Below are 18,499 nucleotides of genomic sequence, written 5' to 3'. Positions count from 1 at the left end.
GATCATTGCAATGGCTTATTTTTGGGTTTGTGTCAGTCTCTGTCCTGGGGGGATAACATGGAGTGTTGGGCCCCACTTTGAACTCAAGTGCCTCTGTCACCCCTGTTATATGGTTCTCCACAGCCCTTCTTTTGTTCTGGAGAATTCCTTTCCTGTTACAGGGGCATTTATGGGGCTGCTGGCTACCCTGCTCTCCCGCCTTGCCCCCTGTACTTCAGTGTCCGGCCCCACTAGGGGATGTCCTGGGATGGGGGCGGCCCAGCCTTATCCTAGGTTTGCCTGTGCCCGCGTGGACTGATCTCAGCAGAGGGCGCTTTCCCTACCATCCATCTCCCGCTCGGGGGTGCGTGTCCTCTGTACTTCTCCAGAGTAGAGGCTACGCCCTGGCTTGGCCTGATCCTGCAGCACAGTTTAGCTCCTCGCTCTGACGACTGATGATGCAGGAACATCTTTGCGCATAAATCTGTTATTTGGACGATCTCCCTCAGGAGAGCTTCCCAGAAGTGGGATTACTGGGTCAGAGGGCAGGAACGTTGTTCAGGCTCCATACAGACCCTGCCAAATGACTCCGCAGATGCTGCTGACCACCTGCCTGTCAAGATCCCAGTTGTTTCTGCTGTGGCTGATGTGTGCTGGGTGGATCCATGTGCCACCTGGCTTCACCCCTCAGCTCTCAGGTGACAGTGGGAGAAACGGAGACTCAGGAGGGGAGAGTGCCACCCGGGGGGCCCGAGGGCTATGGGAGAAAGACTGGGGCTTGAGGTTTAAGGTGTGGCCATTGTGGGAGGTTCTTAGCATGGGACCTCTGTGGGTCCCCCCCCACCCCTCCGATTTACGTCTAGCCGGAACCTGTGAATGAGACCTTTATGGAGATAGGATCTTTCAGATGTCATCAAGTCAGCATGAGGTCCTCCTGGAGTAGGATGGGCCCTAAATCCAGAGACTGGTGTCCTTACAAGAAGACAAAACAGGGACACACAGGCAGAATGCCATGTGAAGATAGAGGTCAGGATTGGACTGGCGTGTCTATAAGCCCAGGAACACCGTGGGCTGGCGGCAGCCACCAGCAGCCAGATGAAAGAGGCCTGGGGCAGATTCTCCGTCAGAGCCTCCAGAAGGATCCAATCCTTCCCACACCTTGATTTCAGTCATCTGGCCTCTGGAATGGTGCGGGAATAAATTCCTGTTGTTTTAAGCTCTTTGGTTTGTGGTCATTTGTTACGGCAGCCCCAGAAAACTTGTACAGTGTCCAAGAGTGGGGGTGGATGGAGAGAGCCTCTGGGGTCAGGGTTTCTGCTCTTGGAGAAGCACCCCCTCCCCTGGTGCCCTGCCACCCACATTGTCCTGACACCCCTCTCTCTCCCCCCCGCCCCTCTGTTATTAGGCAAGGAACTTTATTAACCTTGTTCGAAACTTTATTCCCAGGCTTCTTCAGCTTAATTAGCTGTACAGAATGAATTGTGGGTAAGCAAAACCCGGAAAGAGCTGCGGTGTCCAAGCGGTTTGGACTTAAAAATATCAGAGATCTAGATCTTATCAGCACCAGAAAGCAAGTAACAGTAGAACGTAGTCATAACTGGCAGCTCCAAGTAACTTATTTAAGCCTGATCTTCTTTAGAAGTTGACTTGATTGTGTTTGCCTCATTCTCGAAGCCCCTCTGGCCATGAGCCCTCTAGCCCTGTGACCTCCCCGGAGCCTCTTGCTGGGCCAGGGCCGGGCAGGCCCTGGGAGGCCGGGAGAGCTTCCAGAAGTCACAGGTGAAGCCAGCTGCTGTTGGCCCTTTGGACGGGGCCTTGATGTGTGCCAGGGTTGGCCGCCTGTCTCCGGAGATGCTGGCCAACAAGGAGCATGCGCCGTTGTGCTGTGGGAACCTGGCGCTCAGACAGATGGGGTGTGGGGTGGCTCTCATGTGCTGGTCATCCTGTCCCCTGTGGGGCAGTCGGCCTCCTCTCCCGTGGACACCATGACGTGGAACCAGGGGGAACAGATAATCTGAAATGTAAAAAGCCACTTCAGCAGTCCAGGGTCATCCATGGCCTCCACCAGATGACGGCAGCAGGCAGCCTGCATGTGCAGTTGGCTCTGCTGGCTGCACCGGGCTTTGCTTTTGGGCCGTGTGTGGACCCCGCAAAGTACCACCCCGTCTCCCACTTGGGGCCCTCACGCCTCCCCTGGGCCTGCCTGGCCTCGTACAAGGCAGAGGTGGGTGAGTGGCACCGGAGCCTCCTGGCCTGCTGTGCCTTGCCCCCTGTGGGTCCGACACTGATGTGCCGCAGCCCTGCAGTCGGTATGTGGGTGAGGGGCTGCGGCGGGGGGCAAGTCGTGCTGCCCGGGCCCTGCTCGCTGGATCCCACCCCAGCCCCGTAGGACGTGGTGCCCAGACACAGGCCAGAGGGAGGCATGTGTAGCCAGGGCTGAGCTCTGGTATTGGTCAGTTGCTCCACGTGGTGCGACCCCTAGGATCTCGGGGGGGGGGGGTGGGGTTGGTGTGAGGTCACGATGAGTGCTCCCACGAGCCGACAGGGAGCTGTGTCTTGGGGATGGGCCCTTCTGCAGCTGCCACTGTGGTGAGCCACCCCTGCCTGGTGAGCCTACTGTGGTATCATCAGCCCCCGAGCCACCAGCCGGGCATTCACCACCCCTTGTGCTGTCCTGGCCTGGGCTCCAGTGTCGCCCTCCCTGCCCCTCCGCAGTGACTTCCTCCCAGAGCTGACCTGGCCTTGTCTTTTGTCCCTCTCTCCCTGGGCCTCCACTTCTGCCCCTGCTGTTCCCTCTACCCGGACCCTTACTAGCTTGTTCTTTGAGGGTCCCCATGGTCGGCCCTCCCCAACTGTTTAATTTTAGGGTCCTCACCTGCCGTGGGCTTGGCTCTGATTGGCCCTGCCTCCCCCGGAACCCCAGTGGGTTAGTTTTCTGGGGCTGCCATAGCAAAGAACCACAAACTGGGAAGTTTCAAACGACAGAAGTTTATTCTCTCACGGTTCTGGAGTCTAGAAGTCAAGATCAAGGCGTGGGCAGGGTTGGATCCTCCTGGGGACCCCGGAGGGGAATCTGTCCCAGGCCTCTCTCCAGCTTCTGGTGGCTGCAGCAGTCCTTGGGGTTCCTTGGCCTATGGCTGTATCACCCCACTCTCTGCCTCCATCCTGATGTGGACTTTTCCCTGTTTCTGTGTCCTCTTCTTTTTTCAAGACTTTTTAAAAAACTAATCTCCACACACAATGTGGGGCTTGAACTCACCACCCCGAGATCAAGAGTCGCACGCTCTACCGACTGAGCCAGCCAGGTGCCCCTCTGGTAGTATGATTTAAGGACCTCCTTAAATCCAGGGTGTCCTTATCTCAAGAGTCTACCTGATTACATTTGCAAAAACTATTTCCAAACAAGATCACACTCTGAGGTTCCGGGTGGGTGTGAATTTTGGGGGCCACTGGTCAGCCCAGTACAGGGAAAGAGCTGATTCACCTTGGGCTGTTCCTGCTTTGTCACATTCCCTTGTAGCTGCCCGAGATGCTGTCCAGCACTGTCGTCCATCTGCCAGCCCGCGACCCTGGTGAGCAGGTGCATTATTTTGTATTTGGGCAACTGATTCTGGAAATGGTGCCTCGACTTTCCACCCATCGTGTCTTGGTAGCCCTGTAGCCCTGGAGGAGCACACACTGCTTGTCACCCTCATCTCACTGACTCTTGGGCTCTCCAGGGCCAGGCCCCGAGAAGGTTTCTCCCCACAGGCCCCCCCACCCGGGACCCTTGGGGCTTCTGCTGGGTCATTCCTGGGGCCCCTGGGCTTTGCCTGGGACTGACTGGCTGTCGGTGGTGTTCCCAGAGGACTCAGGCTGAGTTTTCCAGTTCCAGATAATAGCTCTCCCCGGTCACTTCCTGGAGGTAGGCACTCATCCCTGAGGTGCCCACAGAGACCTGACAAGCAGGACCCCAGCTGTCTGGGCAAGCCGGCCCGCCGGACAGACACAGGCAGGCAACATATCCATGAGAGGGTGCTGTGGACTGAATTGTGTCCCCTAAATTCACATTTATTAGAAGCCCTCATCTCCAGTGTGAGTGTGTGTGGAGATGGGGTCTGCAAGGAGGAAGTGACTAAGGTGAACTGGGGTCATAAGTGTGGGGTCCTGATCTAATAGGACAGGCGTCCTTATGAGAAGTGGAAGAGAGAGTTCTCTCCACCCACACGCACCACAGGGAAAGGCCGCGTGAGGACACAGGGAGAAGGGGAGAAGGGGGCCTTCTGCAAGCCAGCAAGAGGGCTCTCACAGAGACGGCACCCTGATCTCGGACTCCTGGCCTCCAGAACTGGAAGAAATAAGTGTCTTTTGTTTAAGCTGCCCAGTCTGTGGTATTTAGTTATGGTGGTCAGAGTTAATACAGAGGGTTATTTTAGAAGTCAGGGGTCAAGGAGAGCTTCTTGGGGGAAGCGATATTTGAGCTGAAACCTAAATGATGAGAAGGAGCTCCATGGAAGGTTCCAGAAAAGAATGAATTGGGGGCAGAAAGCAGGGGAGGGCCTTGCGGGCCGCCCGTGGGAGGTTGAGATTTGCAGGAGAAAGACCCTGGCTTCTAACCGAGGCCCCTTCCTCTCACTGGGTGACCTCGGGACAGGCCCGTTGTGCTTCCTTCAGTGTTTCAGTTCCCCCATTTGCAAAATGGAGGTGAAGCCGTGTCTCCCCGTCTCAGAGCGGTTGCAAGTCCCCACCCAGGTCTGGCTCGCGGCCGGCTGGCAGGGCCGGGGTCTCCTTCACAGGGAAAGAGGCCCCCGTGAGCCAGCTGTGCTGCGCACAGGCCCCGAGAGACCCTTCACACATCCCAGCCGGAACGTCTGTGCTCAACAACCGCCACCAACAAGGGAAACAAGACGTGCTCACAGAGGACCCTCTGATTCAGCCAGGGTTGGGAATTTGGCAGCGGCAACAGAGCCTGATTAAAGGCATTCCGAGGCGCACTCGGTGTTTGTGTATCTGGGTCTGTATTTACACTTTGGGAACGAGTGAGGAGGCAGCTGGGGAGTGTCTCAGTCGGCCAGGGGGCCGGGGGCAGGGGTGACTCAGCCTGGAATCCACGCTCGGCCACACGCCTGTGACGCTTTCATTCATTCCCTCATTCATTCAGCATTCCCTCCCGCGCCCAGCAGACGTTTGATGAGCAACTCCAGCGTACCAGCACGCTTCCGCGGGGCCAGCCTGGCGCTCCTCGCTGCTGCAGAGCCCTCTCGGCCGGCAGTGGGTGAGAGTGGGGCAGCAGCAGACTTACACGGGAATTAACTCTCAGCGTACCAAAGACCTAAACGTAAGAACTGAGTCTCTAAAACTCCTAGAAGGGAGCATAGGTGTAAATAGTCCCGGACCTGGACAGGGTGATGGGTTTTTAGACAGGACACTGAAAGTATAAGCCACAAAAGAAAAATAGACCAATTGGATTCTGTCAACATTAAAAATGTTTGTGTGTCAGAAGACCACAAGGAAAGTAACAAGTCAACCCACAGAATGGGAGGAAATATTTGCAAACCACGTAGCCAATGAGAGATTAATATCCAGGATATATATAGAACTCTTGGAACTCAACAAGAAAAAGACAGACAGCCTAGTTTTGTTTTGTTTTGTTTCGTTTAATGCTTATTTATTTACTTTGAGAGAGATAGAACATGAGCGAGGGAGGGGCAGAGAGAGAGACAGAGAGAAAATCCCAAGCAGGCTCCACACTGTCAGCGCAGAGCCTGGCATTGGGCTCGAACCCATGAGTCTTGAGATCATGACCTGAGCCAAGATCAAGAGTCGGATGCTTAACTGACTGAGCCACCCAGGCACCCCAACAGCCCGGTTTTAAAATGGGCAAAAGACTCAAATAGACGTTTCTGCAAAGGTGATACACAGATGGCCGGTAAGTGCATGCAAAGTTCCACACCATTAGTCATCGGGGAAATGCAAATCAAAACCACTACAAGAGACCACCTCACACTCATCAGGTGGCAGAAACCAAGTGTTGGTGAGGATGTGGAGAAGTGGAAGTCTTGACCACTACTGGTGGGAATGTAAAATGGTGCAGTGGACAAGTCTGGCAGTTCCTGAACGAGATAGATACAGAATTACCATGTGACCCGGGCACTCCACTCCTAGCTATATACCTGGAGACTTGAATACAGGGATTCAAATAGACGCTTGTACTCGCCTGTTCAATTCGCAGCAGCGCCAGTCAACAATCACCAAAGGGCAGAAATGACCCCAATGTCCTTCAACAGCTGAACTGGTGGACGGAATGGGGTCCATCTGTATCATGGACTATAACTCGGCCACAAAAATGAACGGAGCACTGACATGTGCTACAACATGGATAAACCTTAGAAACACTGGGCTGAGTGAGGGCGTCTGGCTGGCTCAGCCAGCGGAGTGAGTGACTCTTGATCTTGGGGTTATGAGTTTGAGCCCCACGTTGGGTATGACATTATTTTTTAAAAAACAAAACAAAAACAAAAACAAAAAAAACGTTGTGTTAAGTGAAAGAAGCCAGTCACAAAAAGCCACGTTATGTGATTCCACTTATGCGAAACGTCCAGAACAGGCAAATCCATAGAGACTGAAGGCGGGTTGGTGGTTGCCACTGGGTGGGGGAGGGAGAGGAGGAGAGGGAATGACAGGCAACGGGATGGAGCCTCCTTTCGGGGCGATGGGAGTGTTCTGGACCTAGATGGAGGTGATGGTTGCGTATGACCTCATGTATAACATATAACTGTGTGCCACTGAATCGTACATGTTAAAATGGTTTATTTTACGTTATATTAATTTTACTTCGATAAAAAAGTTCAGGAAGACAGAAAAAGCAGTCGTGGGCCTTCTTGGTTTGGCACCTGTGCGTGCACAGCTGTCTCCCTCAGAACCCCAGGTTTCCGGTCCTTTCCAGAGAGGGCTGGGGAGGCGTGGGGAGCCGTGGGAGAGATGGTGTGTCCCATGGACATGTGACATGAGTGGTCACAGTGCTGGTCTCTCAGTGGCCACAGGGCAGGGGCTGAGAGTCCTTGGTTGGAGTGAGCGGCCCTTGGTTCTTCTTTCCCCGGGGTGACTCTGCCTGGGGTGTTTGGAGTCCATCCTCTGTGGCCTCAATGAGGTGTCCACAGCACACGTCACTTGAAATCATCTGTGCAGCGTCGGGGCCCAGGTTGATGAGTGGAGCCTGGGAGGGGCTGTCTGCCCTCCCCAAATTCACTGCCTCGTGCCTGAGCTGAGACTGGGGAGCCTCTTGGGGTCAGGCCTTGGAAGGAACCTGGAGGGACGTAGCCACACAGACTGGGGTGTGCACACGTGTCAGGGAGCCGTGACCCCAGAAAACCCACTGGCAGCTCCACGTGACTCAGAATCACATCCTTTCAGGGGTTCTCGGGGGCTCCGTCCGCGTGCCACCATGGCTGCTGGGAGAACCTGCCAAAACTCTGGTCCCTTCGTCTCAGGGAGCATCCCCTACAGGTGGCCCATTCAGGGGCCTTTCTGCTGTTGGCAGCCTTCTGAAGGCTCCACCAGGGGAGGCTTGAGGTGCAGGACTTTGGGCCAGGTGCGTGTACCTCCTGGGGTCTTGCTCTGTGCTCTGGTCCCCGAAGTGTCTTGCACTCGAGAAGGCATTCACTCGCTACCTTCCTCGCATGGGTGGTTCCTTGCCTGCGCACTTGGGCAGCTGGCCCTTCTCCCTTGGGCCTCAGTTTCCCTGAGAGGAGGCAGGTACTCCCTGTGTGGATGCAGGAGAAAAATCATCCCTGCCTGGGACTCTGAGTGCATCCACCAGCTGTTTCTATACTCACATGTTCATCCAGACAGCAGGTTCCTCATGTGGATACCAAGCTCCTCCATTGTGCCAGGGTCCTTTGGGGTTGACGGTCTGACGAGAGGAGACAGGCAGTGCTCGATCAGGAGGTTTTGGACAGTGAACTGTGGAGGAGGTGATCCCGTGGAGGTGGGGCTGAGGTGCGTAGTGTTGGGCTGACCCAGTGGAGGAGGAAGTGCCACTGCAAACAGCCTGAGGCATCGTCCTACTTGGCTGGTGGCGAGCAGAGGGCCAGACTGTGCAGGCCTTTTTTTGGTGAGCGGGGGAAACTAAGGTCTGCTCAGAGCACACAGCTCCTCCCTGGCCCTCGGCAGTATGGCCCCCAAGCCTGCTTGGCTTTGCAGGAGGACAGAGGCTCAGCCTTCAGCATGCCCGCTCCCCTTAATCTCATTAGAAGGCCAGCCTTTTGCCATGGCAATTGCTGGGAGGGGTGGTGGGTGGGGGGAGCCAAGGCCAGCTTCATCTAGAGAGAGAGGATGGGAGGGGCTGGCAGGTAGGGGTGCATCTGCATCGTCTGCAGGGCCCTGGAGGCCTGGGGGCTGCCCTGGAGAAGTGTCTGTGTTTGTCATGGCACACCTTCCCAGGGCTCCTGGCCGCCCCCGTTCCCCAGCTTTGTGGCTTCCACTCTGCCAGGGTTGAGGGGAGGCGTCCAGCAGGGGTGTGGGCATGGACGGAGGTGGGGGATGTGCGCGGTGCCCGAGGATCAGCAAGATGGGGCTGGGAGAGTCTGGAGAAGCCACCATTTACATAGGGCTCTGTACAGGGAATGGGTGTCAGTGTGGGAGAGAGGGGAGAGGACTTTGTGTGGGCTAGTGGAGTGAGGTGTCCCAGGCCCGGGCTGTATCAGGAGGTGGGGGTGCCCTGCCTGGAAACGAGGGGCCCTGGGCTGAGGCAGGACCCAAAGGGGCTTTTTACAGAGAAGTTTGCGCTGGATCCCACCTTGACGGAGTCAGTGTGTGGACTTGCGATTCATGCTCTGACTGGAAGCTTCGAGGAGCTGGTGTGCTCTCATCCACGATGCCACGTGGCCTCTGACACTCCGTGGTGCCAGCCACCTGCTGGTCTGCAGGGTCATGCAGGGGTTAAGTTCCAGGAGTAGAGTCTGTGCCCTCCTCAGTCGCCTCCAAGCTGGGTGACCTCAGACAGTCCCGTTGCCTGCCAAGCCTCACTTTTCACATCCGGAAAGTGGAGTGTGCTGGTGCTCCCCTCAGAGGACTTGTCTTAGGGCTCAATTGCGTCCCCCCAAAAGGTGTGTCTGTGTGTTTATCCCAGAACCTGGGAATGTGACCTTATTGGTAGGAGGGTCTTTGCAGATGCAATTAAGGGGCTCAAAATGAAATCATTTTTTTTTAATGTTTATTTATTTATTTTGGGGGGGGGCATGCAAGCAAGCAGGGGAGGGGCAGAGAGGGAGAGAGAGAATCCCAAGCGGGCTCCACGCTGTCAGGGCAGAGCCAGATGTGGGGCTCGATCCCATGACCATGAGATCATGACCTGAGCCAAAGTCAAGAGTCCAACACTTAACCGAATGAGTCACCCAGGCACCCCGAGATCATTCTTGATTAGGGTGGGGCCTGAATCTGGTGACAGATGTTAGAGAAAGGAGAGGGAGATTTGAGGCAGACACAGGGGGAGGCCACATGGGGACAAAGGCAGAGACCGAAGGAATGTGTGGCCACAAGCACAGGAACAACAGAGCCACCAGGGCCTGGGACAGACTCTCCCTTAGAGCCTCAAGAAGAAACCAACCCTGCCCACCCCTTGACTTTGCACTTCTACCCCCTAAACTGTGAGACGGTAAATTCCTATTGTTCTAAGCTACCCTGTTTCAAGCCACCTTGTTTGTGGTCAGTTGTTATGGTAGCCCCGGGACACGGAAGGTAGGACTCGTGTGATAGCAAGTGTGCTGAGACTTGGGAAGGGCTCTGTGCCCATGAGGGGGGCTCAGGGACCCCTGGGGTGCCATCTGAAATGCTTGGAGTGGGAAGATGCTGAGCACAAGGTAGCCGAGGTCTGCACTGTGCTTCCTGGCCATCCATCGTGGCCCTGCTGGCCTCAGCCCTGAGATACCTCTGACCCCAGGGCCTGATGCTGCTTGGTCAGTTGGTTCAAACCTGAGAGCAAGAGGGTTTGAGAGGCCTGGTCTTGGAATATTGTTCTGGAAGGACCAGTGATGGTGGGAGGTGAGGCAGACATGTGGCAGTACTTACTGGAGGTCCAACATGACTACACAGAGGCCTGGCACTGGACACAGTGTGACCAGCAGACCATGAGTCTTGGGTACCTGCTGTCTGGTGGAGACCAGAGGGAGTGGTGGACAGGATCAAGGGCATTTCCAATACAGCAAACACTATTAGATGAATTGGGAGGCTTTACATGAGTGGGGTCTGGGTCATCCAGGGGTGCTGCCCCACTGTCACTTTCTTAATTTTGCCCCAGTAAGGCAGGAGGATGGCTTTTAGGGAAAGCTGGGTGAGGGATGTTGGGGAACTGTGTATCATCTTTGCAGGTTTTCTGTAAATCTAAAACTTCTACAATGAAAACTTTATTAAAAACAACAAAAACAGGGGCACCTGGGTGGCTCAATTAAGTGTCCGATTCTTGATTTCGGCTTACATCATGATCTCATGGTTCCGTGGGTTCAAGCTCCATGTTGGGCTCTGTGCTGGCATCATGGAGCCTGCTTGCGATTCTCTCTCTGTCTCTCTCTCTCTCTCTGTCTCTCTGTCTCTCTCTCTCCCTCTCTCCTCCCTCCCTCCCCACATACCCTCACTTGCACTCTGTCTCTCTCAAAATAAACTTAAAAAACCAGAGGCTGAGGTGATAGTGACTGGGGTGGGGGGAGGGGGGACAGCTCCTTGAGTGGGGTGTCAGGGAGGCCCTGTGGGATGGGCATGGAAGGGGGGCCATCACAGGCCAAGGCCCTGGGGGTGTACAAACTCAGGGTGCTTTGGGACCAAGGAGTGGGGAGAGCAGAGGTCAGGTTATGGCAAAAGCATGGGTAATGGGGTACCCACACACCCTCAGCCCAGGCTCTCTATATCTGGAATGGGGTCCACTCATAATCGGGGAGCCTGGATTCAGACCCTGGGCTATCTGACCCACAGGCCATAAGCAGGGAGGAACCCTGGGAGATGCAGGTCTCCTATTGTAGCAGGTGGCCTCCCGCATATGACAGCCTTGTCTGGGCCTCAGTTCGCTGTCTGCACTGCCCTTTTCCAACAGCCGTGAGGATGAGGTGGGGGGAGAAGAAGGCATCCAAGCCCTATTTTGACCTTGAGCCTCTACTAGTTTGGGGAGTTGTGTTGGCCTTCTGAAAAGCCCTATGTGCCTCCAGATGGGCTGTCCCCTGGCTTGTGAAAGGCAGCCCCTGAGAGCAGGGACAGTGGTATTCATTGATTCCCTAACATGTTCGTACACTTGTGTGTTCTATGAGCAGGTGCTGCTGAGCGACAGGCCCTGGCTTGGATGCTGGGTTTATAGAGCTCTTTTGGCGAGGTCGGGGGCAAGTGCCGTTGTGGGGGCATGGAGTGAGGGCTGCTGTGTGGAAGGACGCATGAGAGACTGGCTTGGCAACAGGAAGAGGCATGAGCTTTAACATTCAGCAGCTCATCAGGTCCTGCCTGATGGTTTCACTCTGCTGTTTTTCCTTCCTTTGCACCCTCTGAGGCAGCAGGTCCTTGGGGCAGAGCCCTAGGCTGGCATCTTCTCACCTCAGTACTCTGCTCCTTGGAGTTCCTGGCCAGGCACAGGAGGGCAGGCAGCTCTTGCAAAGTGAGGGGGTCCCCAAGACCACACTCAGGTCAACTGGGAGGATGGACTCAGGATTCACCGGAAGCTGTTAACACTCACAGTTACGGTTTATTATGAGTGAAAGGACACAGATTACAGTCAGCAGAGGGAAGGGGTGTCTGGGGTGGTATCCAGGAGCGTTCCATGCATGGAACTTCCAGTCGTCCCCTCTCTGTGGGGTCGTGTGGACAGCTTGTACTTTTCCCAGCACCAAAGTGTGAACAACACGCATGGTGTACTGCCAGCCACGGGTGCTCCCCTGAGCCTCTGTGTCCAGGGTTTTTATTGGACTCACAGGGACCTGGCTGACTGCCACATGGGTGACCTCCACGTCTAGTCCTCGCAGAGGGCGAGCTGATTCCACATGGCGCAAGATCCTACATCACACTGTTGGCATAGACCACCCAGTGTGGCCCAAGACCCCAGGCAAACAAAGATAGTCCTGCCAGGCAGGATGTTCAGAGGGCTTCCACCTCCCAGGAGCTGGGGACAAAGGTCAGACTTCTCTAGGCCTTTTCTACATAGTCAATATGCAACCAAGGACAGGCACAAGGTCCCCCAAAGGAAGAGCAGGGCCCCACACAGCTTCTACTCCAAACCCAGAGGCTGTACTCCAAAGCCTGACAGTCCTATAGCAAAGGGGAGTTGGGTGGGGAGGCCACTGCTGGAAAGAAAGACTCAGATAGAGGTGGGGCCTGGAAGGGCTGGTGTTGCAGAAGCATGTGAGTCAAGAGCATCCTGTCAGTTCCCAGTCCTGTAGATCATCCCCAACGCCAGGCTCTCTAGAGGCCTGGAACATGGCAGCTTTGTGGAGTGCTTGGACAGGATGCTAGGGTCCCAGAGCTGGCAGCTCAGCCTGTGACAAAAATGCATGTAGTGTAAGCACTTCTGTGTCACATGCCATGCATTCCTACACACTCTTGGACAACGAGGGAGGGGGAAACCAAGGCCAAGAAGGGGGCCACATGGTTCTTGAGAGATGGGTGCAATGCAGGCTTCTGCCATAAGGCTCAGACACAAGGAAGCATGTGGAGTGTCTTGGGTCTGAGATGACTTGTGCCTAGGCGGGAGTGGGGGCCCCCTGTATTTAGTCTCCCTCTCCCCCTGGCTGGGGGCTGGCCTGTTTCATGTTGCATGACTGTGGGGTGAGAGGGACACAGCGGGGTATTCACGGTGAGCGTCTCCAGCCACTGGAGACAGACCCTGGGCTAGGCCCCGCAGACCCCAAGAACCACCCGCGAAGGATGGAACAAGGTCATTCTCCCTTCTGACCCCACCACAGCTTGCAGGAAACAGCTGTTTACCTGGGTGAGGTGCTCTGCTGGGCGGGCGGCCAGTTCCTGAGCCTCGCTTCCCTCTCCAGTATCCCAGGCCCCCCAGGAAGCAGGGGCCGGCGTGGGAGAGCGGGGCGGCGCGGGCAGCCAGCTCACGGAGCGCTGCCAGGAGCTGTTTGTGAAGGAACGTGAGCCGGCCTTGTTGTGTACACAGTGTCGACCCTAGCAACCGCCCCAGCCGGGGCCGGAGCAGACGCCCACCCTCCCTGCATGCCCAGCCACCACCCCTCGGACATGACGTCTGTCTCCCAGAGCGGGCGTGACAGGCGTCGTGGACCTTCAGCCTTCAGTCCTGGGGGCCATGAGTGGCACTGACCATGTCAGGGGCATCTGCTGTTATTCCCAGGAAAGTGGAATCGGCTGTTCAAGGGAGACGAGGCCAGATCCCAGCCTCACTCCGAGGCAGCCACGGCCGGCCAGGGGGCTGGGCTGCTGGTTCTGAGGTGTGGCCCAGTGGGACAGATCCCCACGTGAGTGATGGGTAGAGGCCCGTGCAGGCATTCGGCCATCCCAGATGAAGGCCCTCCACTGGCCCCAGCTCCGGCGAGGCCCGCGAGACAGGCAGATGGAGCCTGGGGGCTTGGGCAGGACCCCTTAGAACTCAGGCGGGGTCTGGCAGACCTGCCTGCCCTGTGTGTGCTGCCGGAGGGATCACACATCCTGCGCTTTGAAAGCCAGGGCTGTGCTTCTGAGACGGCCCCTCTGATTCAGGCCATTGGAAAGACAGTTTCTCCTGTGTCCGGGTGTCAATTCGCAGCCTCTGGCCCGCGCCCCGGGAATGCAGCCTTTGGCTGTGATGAGAAATGGCTCCCCTGGGTGGGTGAGGGGCCTCCTCCACAGGCTGTAGGCTCCAGATCTGCCCGATACTCTCTTGCTCATTCACAAATCGTGCAAGTGAACCAGCAAGGTTCCCCAAGTTCATGGAGGCAGCCCCCCCGCCCACAGGGCACACTCTCCTACCTAGGGAGAGCTGCCTGGGGCATCCTGGGTTGCTGATTCTGCCATTTTGGGTGGAGAGACACCTGGCTCCTTTGAGTATCAGAGTCAAAGGGTCCCGCACCCTCTGTGACTGCTGCCGTTGGCCCACCGCTTGGTTCCTTTCTGGGCCCCTGGGGTGGCGCTCTTCATGATTCGCATGGGTGGGCTTCCAGCCCCCACTGTAGCTGCGGGCTTCTTTTGCAGCTCCAGCTCCAGAAGTCTCAGTACCTGCAGCTGGGCCCAAGCCGTGGCCAGTACTACGGCGGGTCCCTGCCTAACGTGAACCAGATCGGGAGTGGCACCGTGGATCTGCCCTTCCAGGTGAGCCCCCACGCCCCCACACAGCCTCCCACCTGGTACGTGTCACATCTGGGCCCCACCCTGGTCACAGAGCAAGAAAGCATGTGTGTCGGCCGCAGTGGATAGCTGGGGTCACCAAATAATTGCTGCAGCCCGCCTCACCCTGCCCCCACCTACTCTTTTCCTGTCCCCGAGATGGCCTGGCCCTTGCCTGTCCCCTGTCAGCAGAGCCCACAGCAAGGCTGTGGTCTGGCCGAGAGTGTTTCGGCAGCCGCTACACCTGTTGGCCGGCTGTGCGGCATCGGGAACCGCTCGGGGCCTCTGGGGCTTGGCTCCATCCTGCCTCACTAATCCGCAAGCCCAGCAATTCTCAGAAGGAGGCCCTGTGGCCTGACCCCACTTGTCTGCGAACGTTTCTTGGCAGAGGCGCACACAACGCGGCTCCCGGAGGCCACACAGCCGCTGTGCACGTCCTTATCATAAATAATGAGAGATAAGGCCCATTGCCTGGGCTCAGGGCTGGCTTCTTACCCCAAGCTCTGCCCTGACCCTGGTCTGCAGGTGGAAGCAGGGGCAAGGTGGGCCTGGGAGCAGGGCCAAGAGCCGGGGCCATCCCCAGCTTGTCTGGGCTCTGTAGGGACAGGTCCATCAGACGGCCACACACCCGCCCCTTTGCTGGGACAGGGCCTCAGAAACAGCCACGTCTGTCCATGTGTTGACAGGCCAGGTGTAGCCAGACTCGTCCCTCATGGAGCTCAGTCCCCCACCCACCCGAGTCACTCCCCAGCTCCTACTCCTCCCACAACGCTGCTGGAGTGCAGCAGGGCACCTGGACTCAGGTTGGGTCCACCTGGCTCAGCTCTGCCTCCCCTGGGCACCTCGGAGCATGACCCTCCTCAGATGGCCTCCTCGCTGGAGCAGACACGTGGAGCCGTTGTGCTGATCCTGAACGTGCTCCAGGAGCCTGACCTCTTTGTCAAGGCCCTTCCTAGTTCGAGTTTTCTCCCCTCTTCCCGCCTCTCCTCTTCCTCTGTTTCCCCCATCCCCTTCTCCCTCAAGGAGAGCATCTCTCTGGGCAGCCCCCCAGTACGGCCCTGCCTAGGGCTGGCATAGAGCCCCCTCGGGCCAAGGGTATACTGGGGCCTGGCGGGCATCCCACTGGGGGGCCGGATGAGGCAGGAGTGTCTCAAAGTCTCGGTTCTTTGCATTTTCAGCCCAGCGGATATCTGGGGGAGGCCCTGGCAGCGGCTCCTGTCTCTCTGGTAAATGAGCCCCTGGGCTGAGGCCTCGGCGTCCCTGGCACGTGCGCGGGTGCTGGGTATCACTGCGTGGTCCCCCAGTGGCCTGGCGGGATGTGTCCTGTCCGCCAAACAGAAGTGGATCCACTCTGCACCTCCTCCTGCCCCGTATGGGGAAGTGCGTGTGGTTGCGTCGAGAGACCCCCGCCTGGGGGATCCGAGCATGGGCATCAATGCTGCATGGTTCGTTCCTGTGACACATGCACACTTACGTGTGTGTGGATCCTAGGTGCAGCCTGGTGAGCTGGGCTGTGGCCGGGCCCGAGCTTCTCTCTGCCTCTGGCTCTGCTTCAGCTGTCTTGGTTTCCCCTCTGGCCTTCTAGGCGTCTCTGGGAGGACATGAACAGCCCCTGCCCTCTGTTGTTTGTGCCTGGATGGCAAGGTTCCCACCTTCCTTCGGCCACTGAAGTCTCTCAGGCCCAAGGCCCTTTGGCGGCAAAAAGTGTAAAAAGACCCAAGCTGGCAGGGTCCTTTCTGGGTCAGAGAGAGACAGGGGGCCCCAGACTCCAGGGAGAGCAGTCAGCCCTGAACACTGGCTCAGGCTTTTGGACGGGTAGGGAAGAGCAGTGATTCCAGCCAGTGGCAGTCTTCCGGAAGGAAATTGCTTTTGCCTGGCTGCCCAGAGAAGACAGAAGGGCTCAAGGGCCAGATGGCCGGGTGGGGGGACCGGCTGCCTCCGGAGCTGGCTAAGATTGCCAGTCTCGCCCCAGTCAGGTGGTGAGGAGCCCCATGGCACCAGGGAAGGCAGGGAGCAGGCTCCCAGGGGCCCCAGGGGCATGGAGCTGGGACAGAGAGCAGGGTCTGGCCGGGGGCCTTGTGCCAGCCCCAGGTGCTGGAAGGAAGCCCCTTCCACCAAGCCGTGGGCCAGGGCTCCGGAAAGTGCTTGCACTTGGCTCCAGTGGTAAAGGGATGAGGTGCCGGGGGAGGGCGAGTGGGGGCTTATCTCAATCAAAACCGGCCAGGGCTCAATAAGGAGCCTCTGGGGAGCCAGCACTTGGCCAGGTGGGCCCCTTGACGTCCTCGGCTGGAAGCCCTGGGGGCTGTCTCTTGGCAGGCCCCTCCGGGGATGACGTAGGTGGGGAGAGGAGGCCAGCCGGGCCCAGAGAGAGAAGGCGGAGGCCTGTCTGCACCTGGCGAGGCTGGGGGGCGCTTGGGCCGTCTGCACCCCTGGCACCCCAGCCGGCACCGGGCCCCGAGCTTGTGCTGCTCTGCCTGGCCCGTGCATGCCGGCCGCACTGCACGCCTGCCACCCGGCACCCAGGATCCCCAGCTCGCCCCTACCCTGGCAGTGCTAAAGGCTGGGGGCCCTGGCTGCAGGAGGAAGCCCGTCTGGGCTGCAGAGTGGTGACAACGGGTGTCTCAGGAGCGGGGGGCCCTGAGGTCAGATCCTGGGGGCAGAGCTGGGTTGGATCTTAGGCCACAGCTGATAACTGTTTGGGTTTCTCTCTCTTTTCTGGTCTCCTTCTCCCCTACCCCTCCCCTCGCCCAGACACCCTTCCAGTCCTCGGGCCTGGACACCAGCCGAACCACCCGGCACCACGGGCTGGTGGACAGAGTATATCGAGAGCGTGGCCGGCTCGGCTCCCCACATCGCCGGCCCTTGTCAGTGGACAAACATGGACGGCAGATATCTTTTACCCAGAGGACGGGAGTGGGGGATGACTGCAGGACCCTGAGTCTAGCTGACTGAGCTGCCAGCTCTGGAGATGGAGTAAGGGCTGTCCCAGCCCTCCCAGGCAGCACCAGGAGAGGGCGCAGTTGCAGGGCCATCCTGGAGGAGGCAGGCAGTGTGGCTGGCTGAAGAGCCTGTGGCTGGGGGCTGGGGGCCACACAGGGAACGGGGACACAGGCTGCTGGAGCACACAGCGTGAGGCGAGGATTGGGTAACGTGAGGTCGGACCACACTGTGTTGGACGTCTGTCTGGGCAGTGGAACCCAGAAAGGCTGTGAGCAGGGTGTCCACATGTTGGGGCCATGTGGAAGGCAGCCCAGCCCAGGCAGTGGGGCTGAGGGGGGTCTGAGCCAGACCCAGACCCATCCAAGGGAGGCTCCATCTGAAGACAGAGAATTCGCCTCTGCACCTTGGCCAAGCAGAGGTCGTCAGGAGTTTCTCCCCCACCCCCTAAGACTTGGCCGCCCCTTGGTGCTTGGCCAGCCAGGCCCCCCGCCCCTGACCATCACTGGATCCTGAGTGGCTGCTCTCGGGACCCCCAGCATTCTAGAACAGAGAAGCCTGTTCTTTCCCGGTTCACATTTCCGTGGCTGGGGCAGCCTGACCAGCTGGGCCTCAGACAGAGCCCTCAGGCCCCAGGAGCCGCCCTGTCAGCCTAGAATTAAGAGTCAAGACCCAGGTCAACTGAACCAGACTCCCCACTGCCCCCCATGGGCCCCAGTTTCACAGCCGAGGCCCCTCTTGGAAAGGGTGCAGCCTGCACGTGTGCTTGCAGGGGGTGAGTGCTGAGTGCTAGGTGGATAGGGCTGAACCCCGGGGGCTGCTCGCAGCCAGGCAGGAAAGGCCCCCGCCCTGCGGCCCCAGCTGTTCACAGGCTCCCAGCAGCCTGGCCACGAGGTTCCTGGGGCTCGGGGTGGGGCCTGAGCCAACAGCGCTGTCCCCTTAACTCACACTCAAGCGGACAGCTGCCCGTACGGCACCGTGTACCTCTCGCCGCCCGCGGACACCAGCTGGAGAAGGTCAGTGACCCAGAGCCGGCCCTCAGCCCTCTTGTTGGAAACAAAAACAAACTTACATCATGCTTGTGCTTGGAAAACCAATATGCAGTCACTTTAAGATGACAAAACTAAGAAGTATCCAGAAGTTTCTAGAAATCAGCTCTATCCCTGTAACACCAAGGTCATAGCTTTGGAGTCTTCCAGGAATTTTTTTTCCTCCTTCCATGACTTTTTTTTTTTTCTTTCATAGACAGAGTTGAGATTACATTAGATATTCAGTGTTGTAACTTGGCTTTTTCCATTTCATACTA

The 18,499-nt window shown here is 57.7% G+C and overlaps 1 protein-coding gene across 2 annotated transcripts in view; it reads left to right on the top strand.

Moving 5' to 3' along the window:
* CRTC1 (CREB regulated transcription coactivator 1) overlaps window positions 1-18,499 on the top strand; it is a 70,772-nt gene that overhangs the window by 27,397 nt on the left and 24,876 nt on the right. Inside the window, exons 2-5 of one of the 2 annotated variants that reach the window (XM_053219597.1) lie at window positions 14,125-14,241; window positions 15,435-15,482; window positions 17,008-17,141; window positions 18,144-18,209. In XM_053219597.1, coding sequence (XP_053075572.1) covers window positions 14,125-14,241; window positions 15,435-15,482; window positions 17,008-17,141; window positions 18,144-18,209 — 365 coding nt within the window. The remainder of the gene's footprint in view (window positions 1-14,124; window positions 14,242-15,434; window positions 15,483-17,007; window positions 17,142-18,143; window positions 18,210-18,499) is intronic. The other variant, XM_053219599.1, reaches the window with a different exon arrangement.

This window comes from Acinonyx jubatus, chromosome A2 (assembly GCF_027475565.1).
Source record: "Acinonyx jubatus isolate Ajub_Pintada_27869175 chromosome A2, VMU_Ajub_asm_v1.0, whole genome shotgun sequence".
Taxonomy (NCBI): domain Eukaryota; kingdom Metazoa; phylum Chordata; class Mammalia; order Carnivora; family Felidae; genus Acinonyx; species Acinonyx jubatus.
This window is presented reverse-complemented; position numbering and strand designations above follow the sequence as displayed.